This window comes from Papio anubis, chromosome 12, assembly GCF_008728515.1.
Source record: "Papio anubis isolate 15944 chromosome 12, Panubis1.0, whole genome shotgun sequence".
NCBI classification, from domain to species: domain Eukaryota; kingdom Metazoa; phylum Chordata; class Mammalia; order Primates; family Cercopithecidae; genus Papio; species Papio anubis.
Genome location: NC_044987.1, coordinates 123067665 through 123082792, shown reverse-complemented (window position 1 = coordinate 123082792; position 15128 = coordinate 123067665). Strand labels below are relative to the sequence as shown.

At 55.4% G+C, this 15128-nt stretch overlaps 1 protein-coding gene across 1 annotated transcript in view; it reads left to right on the top strand.

The window, feature by feature from the left end:
* The window catches only part of PHRF1 (PHD and ring finger domains 1), a 46900-nt gene that overhangs the window by 7543 nt on the left and 24229 nt on the right, over positions 1-15128 (top strand). The window contains exons 2-3 of the mRNA XM_031653980.1: positions 194-456; positions 13407-13741. Of these exons, the coding sequence (XP_031509840.1) occupies positions 194-456; positions 13407-13741 (598 nt within the window). The remainder of the gene's footprint in view (positions 1-193; positions 457-13406; positions 13742-15128) is intronic.

The following is a 15128-nucleotide window of genomic DNA, read 5'->3' as shown; positions in this document are numbered from 1 at the left end:
GGGCCTCGACCAGCCCACGGTCGGGGGTTAAACAGTACGAGCTTTTCCAGGATACTGATCTCTCCGGGCAGCAGTCCTGCATTAAACAGTGTTTCCAAGGTGGAAGGGAAACCGTTTAAACGCCTCAAGATCCCTGGCTGCAGGGAGTGGTACCTTCCTCATTTCAGCCATTTATTTCCCGCTCTGGTCCCAGTGGTTCCAGTGACGGGCGGGACGGGACGCAGGGGCCCGGAAGAGGCGCCGTGCACTTCCGGGTCGAAGAGCGCACGGCGGCGGCGGCGGCCGGGCCGGGCCTAGCAGCGACTCTCGGTCGGGCAGCGGCGGCCAGCCCTAAGGAGCGGCTGCGGGACGCGAGGTTTCCGGGTACGTGCGGCGGCCGCGCCGGCCCTGGGGTCCCTGCTCCTCCGGGCCGCGGGCCGCCTGTGGGCGCCACGCGCTTTGTCTGCGGCCTGCACCGTGGGGCGAGGCCTGCTCCGCGCTGGCCGCGGGCCGGGAGGGCGGGCGGGCGCGCGCGCTGGGAGGCCCCGCAGAGACTGGGAGGCCCGTGGCCTGCGGGCGGACGTCCGGGGCTTGCGGGGACGCGGCGGGAGCCCACCTGCCTCGCCCCGTGGCACCCACGCGCGTGCCCCCTGCGAGTCCGCCCTGCCGCGTTTGGAAGAGCGCTGTGACTTCGCTGCCTTGTTGCCAGCCTCTGTGCGTGGTTGCCTTCATGGGCTTCGAGGCTTGTCTGCATGTCCACAGGCCCGTGTGGCTGGCGGTTTTCCTATTCCTTAACTCTTGCAGTTCTCACAACAGCCCCTCTGGAGTAGGCATTGTTCCCGTTTTACCGATGAGGGGATTGGAGCCCAGAAAGGCTAAGTAACTGGCCCACGCCACACAGTCGGGGAGGGGCAGAGCCGGCGGCCGGGTCCGCGCCAGCCGCGACTCCGACCGTGCTCTTTTTGACGCTGCTTGTGTTACCCCTTCTTTGGAGTTTCCGCGCTTTACTTGTTTCGACAGCAGCAGAACAGCAGTCAGCTGGGTGAACCACATTGTGGCCTGTGGTCACTGGACAGGCTCTGAAGCTGAGCTGAGGTTTGACTTCGGGGTTGGCATACTTGACCTCTCTCCTGGACCATCCGGTTTTCTTTCTTATGGGAAGAATGTTAAGTCAGAGTACTAGTGGATGGATGACGCCTCAGCATCATGGCTACGACAAGCCTGGCCGTGGCCCTCAGCAGCGCTGTGTTCATCTCAGGCCCGCGGAGACCTTTGTTCATACCTGACTTTTTGACTATCATTGCAGTTTACAGTTTGGAGGTCTCCTAGCTGATACAGCAAATGGTGAATACAAGAATAAAAGTTGGCCTGAGTTGAGATGTTGGACTTGGCTGCAGGCTTGTTCAGTGCCTGAGATGGGCACTCAGGTTCCGGGACTGGCATGGAAAGGGATTGCAGGCACCCCGGACACCAAAGGCCCTTTTCATTCCTCAGTAACAATTGGGACTGCCAGTGCGTTGGTTCCCCTGAATTCGAAGAGAGAGAGAAATAGCGTTTCCGGTTTTCTTTTCCCCTTTAATCCCCCAAATCTGGAATCTAAGCAGGAGAGCCACAGTGGTCCCTCCACCTGAGCTCTGCTAGCCCAGCCAAAGGTGGCCAACAGCTGGGAAGGGCTGTGGTCTTTTCTGTGGAAATGGCTTCCTGGCCTGTGGCCTGGGACACGGCAGAGGTGGATATGGGGAAGGGAAGATGTGGAGTTGGGGCTGCTGGTGCAACCAGGAGGTCCTAAACTAGGGGCTCCCATTAACCCGCATCCTGACTGCAGGGTTCTTGGTGGTCCCAAAATGTCTTGTTTCTGGTGGTTGTGCTGGAGGGTATCTGCAGAGACTTCCTGGGTTATTTTCTCGTCTTTGGCAAAATAATCCCTAGTTACTGTTGTGGGATACCCAGGAAAGGATGTTGTTCAGTCTCACATAACCTGAACCTTCCTGCTGCTGTGGTGGAGGATTGTAAGAGGCCCATGGAGGCTTCCCTCACCAGCTGTGGTAAAGTTCAAAGGCCTCAGGACTTAGCCCCACAGGTACACGGACTCGCAGAGTTCAGCCTCTTTCCTGAGCTGGTATTTCTGGCGAGCTCCTATGTGCCAAACCCCACATGGCCTCACTGGTCTCTTCTGGCAGCCCTGGGGCAGGCCCAGCCATTGCCTGTCGCCCTTCCTAACCCTTGGAGGTGGTCCTCAATCTCATTGCATTGAGGAAGAAGCCAGGAGCTATTTGTTCACATATTATGGCTCACTGCAGCCTCAACCTCCTGGAGTGAAGTGATCTTTGCACCTCAGACTCCCAAGTAGCTGAGACTACAGGCGGTTTCCACCACACCTAGCCCCAGTTTTAAATTTTTGTAGAACAGGGTTTTTCCATGTTGCCCAGGCTGAATGCCTAACACTTTCACTTAGGAGGCTCAAGTGATCCACACTGCCTCAGCCTCAAAGTTAGCCGGATACAGGCAGGCCTCCCACACCCCGGCTAATTCACTTTTTGGGACCCGGAGTCGCGCTCTGTACGCCTTCCAGGCTGGGTGCGGTGTGTGGCCAGATCCCAGCTCACTCGCAAGCTCCACCTCCCAGTTTAAAGCAATTCTCACCACCTCAGCCTCCTGAGACAGCTGGGACTACTGAGCGTAGCCACCTCGCCCGGCTTATTTTTGTATTTTAGTAGGGGACGGGGTTTCACGTGTTGTGTGTGGCCGTAGCCACCCAGGATCAGTCTCTGACACCGTGATCCACCTCTTGGCCTCCCAAAGATGCTGGGATTACAAACTTGAGCCACAGCATGACCTTTTTGGATGAGTCTCAGCTCCTGGGCTGGAGTGCAGTGGCCGGATCTCAGCTCCCTTCTGGCATCCATGCCTCCAGTTCAAGCCATTCTCCTGCCTCATAGCCTCCCTCCAGTGGTTAGTTGGGATACAGGGGAGGCATGGACCATGTCACAGCGCTTGACTGCCTATTTTTGTATTTTTAATAGTGAGACTGGGGTTTTCTGATGTTAGCAGGATGTGATCTCTGTGACCCCTCGCCAGCGATCGCCGTCTCGGCCTCCCAAGATGCTACTGGGACCCACAGGCAGGCCACTGGCACGCGGCCTTTTTAAAGGGAGACGGAGTCGCAGCTCATCACCATGAGGCTGGGAAAGCGTAGTGGCGCGATCTCAGCTCACTACAGCACCTCCAGCCACCACCATTCATAAGCAATTCTCACACCTCAGCCTCCACAGTGGCTGGACTCAGGCGCGCCGCGCCTGCATGATTCATTTTGTATTTTGGTAGAGATAGGTTCATTGTTCACTAGGCTGTTGACACTCTGGAAGCTTGGGCCGATCTGCCGTCATAGCCTCCAAAAGTGTGTAGGATGACGACAGACCGCGCTGGCCTGCGATTCGCACGCAGAGGTCTCGCTGTGTCGCGCTTGGGCTGGGTCCGGTGGCATGATCCTCCACTCTGGCTCCACCTCCCGGGTTCAGCCGACTCACCTCCATTCCTTCGGTGGCTGGACTACAGTACCTACCTTGACTAGTTTTTGTGTATTTTAGTAGGGGTGGGGTTTCACTGCGTGTTAGCCAGGATGGTCTTGAATCTACACACCTGACTCGTCACCACCTCCCTTTAAAATGCACCGGTTATTCTTTAGGCTGGTGGAAACTTTGCGCCTGGCCTAGTCATTTTTACTTTTCTGTGTGAAATACATCATCAAGAGTAGTTGCACTCCAGGAAGTGGATTGGACCTAGGACTCCCCCAAAGCCCTTTCTCTGTTTATGTCTCTTTTAGTGTTGGGGAGGGTCTCTCCTTGAGTATTTCCTCTGATTCACGTGAGAGAGATCCTCCCTCTTCAGATATATGTTTCTCCACAGGAAGGATTTTGCATTTCACGCCCATACTTCTGCTGCTACAAAAGTGAAACATTGCTGGGTGGTGGTAGATTATATTATTAAGGCTGGTCCAAGGAGAAGTTATTGGGGAATCGTTGGCATTGGAGGTGGTGGTACACAACTTCTTGCACAAGGGTTAAGGTCCTGTCTGCTTTCACGGCTGAAATCCCCGTACCTCTGGAGTGATGTGATACACCTGCATGCGCCTGCCATGGAGAAGAGGTCACCTCCCTGGGTGACGTGGCCCTTGTATGTGTCTCCCCTCCTGCTCTGCTGGAATGGAAGGGGTGTCCCCTCTGGGTGGGACATTTAGTATCATCAGGCGTGTGAGATTCCAGATACTACTGCAGGATGTGGGAGCCATCTCTGCTTAAAATTCGCTGGAGTCCCACCCAAAGCAACAGGGCTACCAGACTCCCATGAGCAGGGATCAGCCCGGGTGTCTTCACCTTGCTAGGGCAGCAGGTGAAGGCTGAGTCAGTGATGCTGATTTGGCAAAATACGCCCCCACCCTGGTGATTATTCTGTTTCGGATGGTGGTGATCATGGATTGACAGTTGCTGCTGGTTCAGCATTATGATGCGCATTTTAAGAAAGCCTCACCTTGCCAAAGAGATCTAGGGTTGGCTGGCGGGTGCAGTATGGCTCCGCCTATGAAATCCCAGTGGCCTCTGGGAGGCGGGCGGGCCCAGGTGGATCCTTGAGGGGACCATCCTGGCAAGCACAACCACACAAGGCCGTGGCTCCCAAAAGTCTCTACCTAGAAAAATACAAAAATTAAAGCCGAGGCGTAGTATAGGCAGGCGCCTGTAGTCCCAAGCTACTTGGGAGGCTGAGGAGCCAGGAAAGATATGGAGTATGTGAACCTGGGAGGCGGAGCTTGTGGTAGGCCGAGATCATTACACCTCCAACCTTGCCCCCTCCAACCTAGGCTGGCCTTAAGACTCCATCTCAAAAAGAAAAGAAAAAGATCTGGGGTTTGCACTGCTCTCTTTGTGACATTAGATGGAGATGGATAGATAGTCTCTCTGAGCTGCCAACACCTATTAGGTTGTCCAGGAGGTTGTCTGGACCAGCCAGTGGCTGTTCATTATTCCCACTTTTCCCCAGACCTGCTGTGGTACATGTGCAACCCGCGGTGGTGTGTTGAGCAGGCTGGAAGGCTCCAATGCGAGGGAGGCCCTGTAACCATGAGAGACTTCCCCTGTTTTGTAGCTGCCCCACAGCTTCTGTGGCCTGTTAAAACGTGCTCACTTGACATGGATGGAGGGCCCGGACTGGTGGGGAAACAGTGCTGCAGGGGCCTGACTGCACTGCACATAGTTCCTGACTCACTCTCCCTGAATCGGAGAACTTTCCCTCCCAGATGCCTGGAGAGGCTCAAAGAGAAATAACTTTTGATAAATGCTGAACCACGTGCACGCATCTCATTCCTTATCTGGGACCAAAGTTTGAGACCCTGGTGTTGTTGTGTGTTGGAAGAAGGGAGGGCAGTAATCCAAAGGCAGCCTGGAATTCCCAAACAAGCATGCAGGGTGTCTGTAAACTACAGTGACTATGACCTTTGCAGAGTGGGAAGGGCAGTCCCTGGCTGATGGGTTCCAGGTGCCTTGAGCAGTGGCACGGGAGGCCGAGGTGGGGCCTGGCCTCCTGTGCAGCTACCTCCTCAGCTCTATGGTACCTGGGGACTCAGCAACACCCTGGTGGATGGGGTTGGGTTGGTGGTCAGAGAGGAGCCTACAAGACTCGACACTGGCCAACCTTAGCCAGGGGAGAGCACCCTCATGTCACACGGGAGCCCCCTCTTGTGCCCGCTATTAAACCCAGCTCCTGCCTCAACTCCAAGGATGACCATTTTATTTTAATATGGTATTTTGGGGAATTCCTCAGGAGGTGTTATTTTGGCATTCACTGGTCAGTGACTTTTTACAGGATATGGGGAATTTTCACTCTGCCTTGCCTAGTTACTTGGGTGGTGCGGTGGTGCGATCTCAACTCACTGCATGACACCCCCTCTCCAGTTCCAAACCCAATTCTTTTGCCTCAGCTTCCTGGGTTGTGGGATTATGGTGCCCACCACCACGCGCCCAAGCTAATTTTACTTTTTCAGATGAGTCTTGCCTCCATTGCTTTTTGCAGGCTGGGTCACGGTAATCTCAGCTCCTGCAACCTACCCCTCCCAGTGCAAATTCTCCTGCCTCTGGCTTCCCCCAGTAGCGGGATTGGGCACCTAAAAAAAAAAAAAAAAAAAAAAAGATCGTGCCACCACACTCCAGCCTGGGCAACAGGACGAAACTCTGTCTCAAAAAAAAAAAAAGAAAAAAATTAGCTCACTTACGATTGGTTGATGATTGTATGTACCCTTGAAATTCTTTTCGGAGAACAGTGCTTTAAAGGGCAGGTCTGGGCTGGGTGTGGTGGCCCAGGCCTATGGGCTCAGCTACGTAGGAGGCTGAGGTGGGAGGACCCTTGAGCCCAGGAAGTTGAGGCTACATTCCAGCCTGGGTGATGGAGCGAGACGCTGTCTCAAACAAAACAAAGGGGAGACAAGTCTGTGGGGTGCACTGGTGGTACCTCCTTCCCTGTGCCTGTTGCTGTCACCCTCCGTGGTGCGTAGTCTGTGAGGCCACCAAGGAGGCGGCCTTGCCCCAACCCTGCCCCGGTCCTGCCCCTGCCCTGCCCCGACCCTGCCCCGGCTCCACTGTGGTGGCATCCTCAGAGGGAGGCTGAGCTCAGCCTCAGAATTTTGCCTTTCCACTGACATCACCCTCGGACTGGAAAACCCGTGGTCCTCAAGTGGCTACTGTGATCTGTGTGTCACAGTCTTTCAGGATAACCCTGTGGTTATCAGGGTTAGAATGTTCCGGAAAGGTAACCCTTCTGTTTGAGACTGTTGGTGAGGGAATGGTGCTCATGGCCTGAGCCAGTGTGTGTTGGCCGTGTCCTTCCAGAGTTCGATGTTTAGCTCTGCACGCGACGTGCTCTTGTGGGTCTGCTGGGTCTGCAGGTCCCAAGGGGGCTCCCCTGCTTACTCCCAGCGCTGGGTTAGGGCTCTGGTTTGTCTGTAGCAGGTCTGCACACGGATTCTGGCATTGCCAGGGCTGAAAGCGTGGGCCGTCGGGGTGACTCTCTGTCCTTGAGATCCTGAGGGCACATTGGATGCCAGCGACCCTGGGTTGTGGGCTGGAGTGAGGGTGACAGGAGCCTCAGCAGGGCCCCCACCGTGTCTGCGCTCACTTTCCAGCAGCAAACACAGTGTGTCAAGCAGCAGCTGGGGGACAGGGTCATAGACACTGAGAGCTGTGGGGCGTCTGGGAAAGGGACAGGCTCCATGGACCTGGGGTGGGGACAGGCTTCTGGAGAATACAAGCTGCCACCTGAGGGGCAGGAGGAGGTGGCTGGGCAGGGGCAGCAGGGAGGTCAGGGCTGGGGGCTGTGAAGAGACAGAAGGTTTACAGAGACCTGGAGCCCCAAGGGCTGAGCGCCCTGAAGGAAAGGGACGGGAAGGCACCGGAGAGGTGTTGGTGTAGCCAGTGTCTGCAGAACTTTAGTGAACACCCTCCCCTCTTTATTCCTCCAGGAACTTTTTTTTTTTTTTTTTTTTTTGAGACCGAATTTCGCTCTTGTTGCCCAGGCTGGAGTGTAGTGGCGCGATCTAGGCTCACTGCAGCCTCCACCTCCCGGGTTCAAGCAGTTCTCCTGCCTCAGCCTCTCAAGTAGCTCGGATTACAGGTGCATGTCAGCACGCCTGGGTAATTTTTTTGTTTTTATTAGAGACGGGGTTTCACCATGTTGACCAGGCTGGTCTCGAACTCCTGACCTCAGGTGATCTGCCTGCCTTGGCCTCCCAAAGTGCTGGGATGACATGCGTGAGCCACTACGCCTGGCCAGGACTGTTTTTTAAACATGAAGAAGTAGCCAGTGGGTCCCTAACTGGTGGGAAACATGTTGAGGAGGGAGTTATTCCATGGGCAAGGCCCGCATCGCTGGCCCCAGGAACTTTAGTTCTCATTGCTTTTCCCACCCTGGTGTTTCCTGCTGGAAATCACTTGTTACACTGCCCTCTCCAGCTTGAGGTAGTAGTTCTTCAACTCTTTTTTTCTTTTTGAGATGGAGTCTCGCTCTGTTGCCCAGGCTGGAGTGCAGTAGCACGATCTCAGCTAACTGCAAGCTCTGCCTTCCGGGTTCACGCCATTCTCTTGCCTCAGCCTCCCGAGTAGCTGGGACTACAGGTGCCGCCACCATGCCCAGCTGATTTTTTGTATTTTTATTATTTATTTGTTTATTTTTGAGATGGAGTCTTTGTCACCCAGGTTGGAGTGCGATGGCACCGTCTAGGCTCACTGCAACCTCCGCTCCCCAGGTTCAAGCGATTCTCCTGCCTCAGCCTCCCGAGTAGCTGGGATTACAGGCACACACCACCACACCCGGCTATTTTTGTATTTTTTGTAGAGATGGGTCTTACCATGTTGGCCAGGCTGGTCTCAAGCCCCTGACCTCGCGATCTACCCTCCTTGGCCTCACAAAGTGCTGGGATTACAGGCTTGAGCCACCACGCCCGGCAATTTTTTGTATTTTTAGTAGAGACGGCGTTTCACCGTGTCAGCCAGGATGGTCTCGATCTCCTGACCTCGTGATCCGCCTGCCTCGGTCTCCCAAAGTGCTGGGATTACAGGCGTGAGCCACTGCTTTAAACCAGTGGTCTGCTAGCTCTTTTTGAGACAGAGTGCCAAGCTCATCACCAGGCTGGAGTGCCCAGTGGGGCGATCTCAGCTCACTGCAAAAACTCGCCTCCGGGTTCGCCATTCTCCCCTGCCTCAGCCTCCTGGGTGAGCTGGGACTACAGGCCTTGATCTCCTGACCTTGTGATCATAGCCTGGCCTCCCAAAGTGCTGGATTACAGGAGTGAGCCACCAGCCCAGCCCCTAGTTCTTCAACTCTTAACATGAGAAAGATGAAAACTTAAAACTCTTCTGCTGCCTCCTCATGGCTCTCACTTCTCCCAGCCTCTCAACAGTGGGAAATTCCTGTTCTGGGTGTGTGCCTTTCCCTTTGCTTTGGATAACAGCAGGGGTCTGAGGTGATGCCCCAGTGCCTGGCAGGGTCCTGCCCATGTGTGCAACGGGGGAGAGTCTGCCGGGGGCTGAGGAGGAACTAACACCACCCATGCAGAGTCTGCTCCTCTTCCCCATTAACCTGAACTTGTGTTCTGTTTCCTTTGGCGTTGTTTCAGTGGAGTTTGGTAGGAAGAAAGGCAGTGCGCGTGTGGGCTCTACCATGTTGAACTCCAGGCATTTCCTGCACTGGTCAGGGGTGCCCAGCCTCAGAACCACTCCCAAATTGACCAGAATGGTTGTGGTCAGTTAGGAGCTGCAGTGCTGCCTCCCACAGGAGGAGGGAAGAAGGGCGGGCGACATGAAGGAGAGTCCATCTGCAGGCAGATGGTTCCTGCATGGTCCTCAGGCTTTGAGAAGGAGAGGGTGAAGCGGGGGCTGCTCTGTGCGGTGAAACCCCGGCCTCTACTAAAACAAAACCGGGCGATGGCGGCACCTGTAGTCCCAAGCCTCGGGAGGCTGAGGCAGGAGAATGCGAACCCGGGATGTGAGCTTGCAGTGAGCCAAGATCGCCAGCCACTGCACTCTAGCCTGGCAACAGAACGAGACTCTGTCTCAAAAAAACGCCTCACAAAATTAGCTGGGCACAGTGGTGTGTGCCTGTAATCCCCACTCACCGCAGGCTGAGGTTGAGGATCACTTGAGCCTAAGAGGTCCAGGCTTTGCCGGGCTGTGGCTCAAGCCTGTAATCCCAGCACTTTGGGAGGCTGAGACGGGCGGATCACTTAGGTCAGGAGAGATCGAGACCATCCTGGCTAACATCAAACCCCCGCCTCTACTAAAAAATAAAATCAGGGGCCGGGCTGGCGATGCCTGTAGTCCCAGCAGCTACTCGGGAGGCTGAGGCAGGAGAATGACGAACCCGGGAGGCGGAGCTTGCAGGAGCTGAGATCCGGGTCACTGCACCCGGCCTGGGCGTGTGGCACCCGCCTCCCCAAAAAGATCGTAAGCACCACACTCCAGCCTGGGCAACAGGACGAAACTCTGTCTCAAAAAAAAAAAAAAGAAAAAAAAAATTAGCTCACAATTTAATGACATTGATGATTGTATGTACCCTTTGAAATTCTTTTCGAGAACAGTGCTTTAAAGGGCAGGTCTGGCTGGGTGTGGTGGCCCAGGCCTATGGGCTCAGCTACGTAGGAGGCTGAGGGAGGACCCTTGAGCCCAGGAAGTTGAGGGGCTACATTCCAGCCTGGTGATGGAGCGAGACGCTGTCTCAAACAAAACAAAGGGGAGCATGCCTGTGGGTGCACTGGTGGTACTCTCCTTCCCTGTGCCTGCTGTTGCCACCCTCCTGCAGGCAGAGTCTGTGAGGCCACTCAAGGAGGCTGCCTGCCCCAACCCCTGCCCCCGGTCCTGCCCCTGCCCTGCCCCGGCCTCCACTGCAGACCAGAGGGAGGCTGAGCTCAGCCCCTCAGACTTTGCCTTTCCACTGACATCACTGACTGGAAACCCGTGAACTCCCTCAAGTGGCTACTGTGATCTGTGTGTCACAGTCTTCTTCAGATAACCCTGTGGCTATCAGGGTTAGGAATGTTCCCGAAAGGCAACCTCTGTTTGAGCACTGTTGGTGAGGAATGGTGCCGCCAGCCTGAGCCAGTGTGTGTTGGCCGTGTCCTTCCAGAGTCTGACATGCTTAGGCTCTGCACGACGGCTCTTGTGGGTCTGCTGGTCCGCCAGGTCCCAAGGGGCCTCTGCTTACTCCCAGCTGGGTTAGGGCTCTGGTTTGTCTGTAGCAGGTCTGCACACGGATTCTGGCATTGCCAGGGCTGAAAGCTGGGCCGCCGGGGTGACTCTCTGTCCTTGAGATCCCGAGGGCACATTGGATGCCACACCCTGGGTTGTGGGCTGGAGTGAGGGTGACAGGAGCTCAGCAGGGCCTCTAATCGTGTTCACAGTGCCACTTTCCAGCAGCAAACACAGTGTGTCAAGCAGCAGCTGGGGATGTGGTCATAGGACACCAGAGCTGTGGGGCGCTCTGAAAGGGACAGGTCCATGACCTGGGTGGGACAGGCTTCTGAGAATACAAGCTGCCACCTGAGGCAGGGAGGTGGCTGGGCAGGGCAGGGAGGTCAGGGCTGGGGCCAGAAGAGACAGAAGGTTTACAGAGACCGGAGCCCAAGGGCTGGGAGCCTCTGAAGGAAAGGGACGGGAAGGCACCGGAGAGGTGTTGCAGCCAGTGTCTGCAGAACTCTTTAGTGAACACCCTCCCCTTTTATTCCTCTCCAGGAACTTTTTTTTTTTTTTTTTTTTTTGAGACCGGTCATTTTGGTTGCCCAGGCTGGAGGTGACATCTAGGCTCACTGCAGCCTCCACCCTCCGGTTCAAGCAGTTCTCCTGCCTCAGCCTCTCAAGTAGCTCTGATTACAGGTGCATGTCAGCACTGGGTAATTTTTTTGTTTTATTAGAGACGGGTTTCACCATGCTGACCAGGCTGGTCTCGAACTCCTGACCTCAGGCAGGATTCTGCCTGCCTTGGCCTCCCAAAGTGCTGGGATGGCTGGAGCCAACCACGCCTGGCCAGGACTGTTTTTAAACATGAAGAAGTAGCCAGTGGGTCCCTAACTGGTGGGAAGAAACATGTTGAGGAGGGAGTTATTCCATGAGCAAGGCCTCGTGATCGCTGGCCCCAGGAACTCTTTAGTTCTCATTGCTTTTCCCACCCTGGTGTTTCCTGGTTGAAATCACTTGTTACACTGCCCTCCAGCTTGAGGTAGTAGTTCAACTCTTTTTTCTTTTTGAGATGGAGTCTCGCCGTTGCCCAGGCTGAGTGCAGCAGTGCACTCCATCTCTGAAGCTAACTGCAAGCTCTGCTCTCTCCGGGTTCACTTCATCTTTGCCTCAGCTTCCGAAAGTAGCTGCTGGGACTACAGCCAGCACCATGCCCAGCCGATTTTTGTATTTTATTATTTATTTGTTTATTTTTGAGATGGAGTCTTTGTCACCCAGGCTGGAGTGCGACACTGCCTTAGCTCACGTAACCTCCGGCCCCCAGGTTCAAGCGATTCTCCTGCTCAGCCTCCGAAAGGGATTACAGGCACACACCACCACACCGGCTATTTTTGTATTTTTTTTGTAGAGATGGGTCTTACCATGCTGGCTGTAGGCTGGTCTCAAGCCCCCTGACCTCGCTGATTCACTCCTCCTTGGCCTCAAGTGCCAGTGCTGGGATTACAGGCTTGAGCCACCACGCCGGCAATTTTTATTTTTAGTAGAGACGGCGCTTTCCACTGTGGTCAGCCAGGATGGTGCCGACTCCTGACCTCGGATCCGCCCGCCTCTGCCTCCCAAAGTGCTGGGATTACAGGCGGAGCCACCGGCACCAGCCAGCAGTTCCTTCAACCTTTTTTTTTTTTGAGACAGAGTCTCGGCCTCTGTCACTCCAGGCTGGAGTGTGGCAGCGATCTCAGCTTCACTGCAAGCTCCTCGGGCCCCGGCTCCCCATTCTCCTGCCTCAGCCTCCTGTAGCTGGGACTACAGGCCTCGAGCTCTCCTGACCTTGTGGGATCCGCCTTCGCCTCCCAAAGTGCTGGGATTATATGTGAGCCACCTACCAGCCTAGCCTTCAACTCTTAACATGAAAGATGAAAACTTAAAACTCTTCTGCTGCCTCCCTCGCAGCTCTCACTTCTCCCAGCCTCCTCAACAGTGGAAATTCCTGTTCTGGGTGTGCCTTTCCCTTTGCCGGATAACAGCAGGGTCCTGGGAGTGATGCCCCAGTGCTGGCAGGGTCCTGCCCATATGTGTGCAACCGGGAGAGTCTCGGGGCTGAGGAGGAACCTGCCACCCATACCGAGTCTGCTCCTCTTCCCATGTGAACTTGTGTTCTGTTTCCTTTAGCGTTGTTTCAGTGGAGTTTGGTAGGAAGAAAAGAGCAGTGCACGTGTGGGCTCTGCCATGTTGAACTCAGAGCATTTTCCTGCTGCTGGTCAGGGTGTAGCCTCAGAACCGCTCCAAATTGACCAGAATGGTTGTGGTCAGTGGCTCAGTTAGGAGCCTGTGCTCTGCCTCCCACAGGGAAGAGGAACGGGCGACCTCAGAAGGAGGTCCCGTCTGCAGGCAGATGGTTCATGGTCCTCAGGCTTTGAGAAGGGGGCGTTGGAAACGGGGGCTGCTGTCAGGGGGCTGTTGCGCTGAGGGGCTTGCTTGGAGGCTCCGAAATGAACCTGATGATCTCTGGGACCTGTGCTGGGCCCCAGGGTTGCCGCGCCTCTCGAGGTCTGCCTCAGCCCCAGGCTCAGCTTAAGAGGAGCTGATCTGGCACTCAGGACGCTCAACTTCCCACGCCTCGGTGCAGGGCGCCCGAGGCTTCAGGTTAGGTGTGGGGAAGGGCTCCTGGGGTTGTGGATATGCTGAGCGTGCACGTAGAGATAAGTGGCAGGATGTGAGCCCCTGGGGAGGCGGGCTCTGCGTTGCAGACCTGGTGTCCGGAGTGCAGCCTGGCCTGCTTGCCTCCAGTGCCACAGTTCGCGCTGCCAGTCCTGCTTGCACCAGTTGGAACATTTCCTCTCTCTCCAGGTTCCGAGGATTCTGAAGACGATGGGGAGACGTTGCTGGAGGTAGCGGGTACTCAGGGGAAACTGGAAGCTGCCGGCTCTTTTAATTCTGATGATGATGCGGAGAGCTGCCCGATCTGTCTCAACACATTCAGAGACCAGGCCGTGGGGACGCCAGAGAACTGTGCCCATTACTTCTGCCTGGACTGCATTGTCGAATGGTCCAAGGTGAGTTCACCTCTGGTTGGGTTCTTCCTCCCTTCAGGATAGCCTCCCGGTTTATAGGTGACCCAGCCTGTGGTCAGCCTCTTGCGAGGTTCTAGCTCTCTGCTCTGCGGCTGACCCTGGAGCCACAGGATTGAGTCTGGCTTGGCCTTTGCTTTGTGAGCATCATGGCTCTTGGGAGTGTGGGTGAGCTCATGTGAGGCGTTTGTGGTATATCGGTCAGTGGCAGGAGAGAGGACAGCTGTGGATCTCTCGGGACCAGCTGCAGAAACCCTGGATGACTTAGAGGCCATCTCGGCCTGCCAGCCAGAGGCAGGTGTGCTGTGGTGCTTGGGCGGTTTGCTGCCTTGACAGGTGGTTCTCTCAGTTGATACAGAAAACACCTGTAGTAGCCAGGCTCGGTGGCTCACGCCTGTAATCCCAGCACTTTGGGAGGCCGAGACGGGCAGATCATGAGGTCAGATCGAGACTATCCTGACTAACACGGTGAAACCCCGTCTCTACTGAAAAAGTACAAAAAACTAGCTGGGCAAGGTGGCGGGCGCCTGTAGTCCCAGCTACTTGGGAGGCTGAGGCAGGAGAATGGTGTAAACCCGGGAGGCAGAGTTTGCAGTGAGCTGAGATCCGGCCACTGCACTCCAGCCCGGGCGACAGAGCGAGACTCCGTCTCAAAAAAAAAAAAAGAGGCCGGGCGCGGTGGCTCAAGCCTGTAATCCCAGCACTTTGGGAGGCCGAGACGGGCGGATCACGAGGTCAGGAGTTCGAGACCATCCTGGCTAACACGGTGAAACCCCGTCTCTACTAAAAAATACAAAAAACTAGCCGGGCGAGGTGGTGGGCGCCTGTAGTCCCAGCTACTCGGGAGGCTGAGGCAGGAGAATGGCGCAAAAACCCGGGAGGCGGAGCTTGCAATGAGCTGAGATCCGGCCACTGCACTCCAGCCTGGGTGACACAGCGAGACTCTGTCTCAAAAAAAAAGAAAAAAAAGAAAAAACACCGGTAGGATACAGCACTCAGTCACAATAACTGGCATCAAAAGGGACTGTCCTTAAAACAGGTGAAGAGAGTTTACTGTAAACATGCAGTGTATTTTATATTTCAAAATGAACCTTTAGAAGCAATCAGCTCCCCCCGCCCTTTCTGAATACTTAATTGTGAAAAATGTCAAAAAAGTAGAACTTGCAGTCCGAGGATGACTGATGAGTCCCTGACCTCTGTACTCAGGGCTCAGCTCTGACACTGCCACCTCTCGACTCCCTCCCCTCCCTGCGGGTGCACCGGCAGCCTGTGCTGTCCCCGACTCTTCTCAGGACCATGACCTCACCCAGGATTCCCAGTGACTGGGTCTTCCTGTTCTGTCTCCCCAAGTAGCTGAAAACTGCCCGTGTGC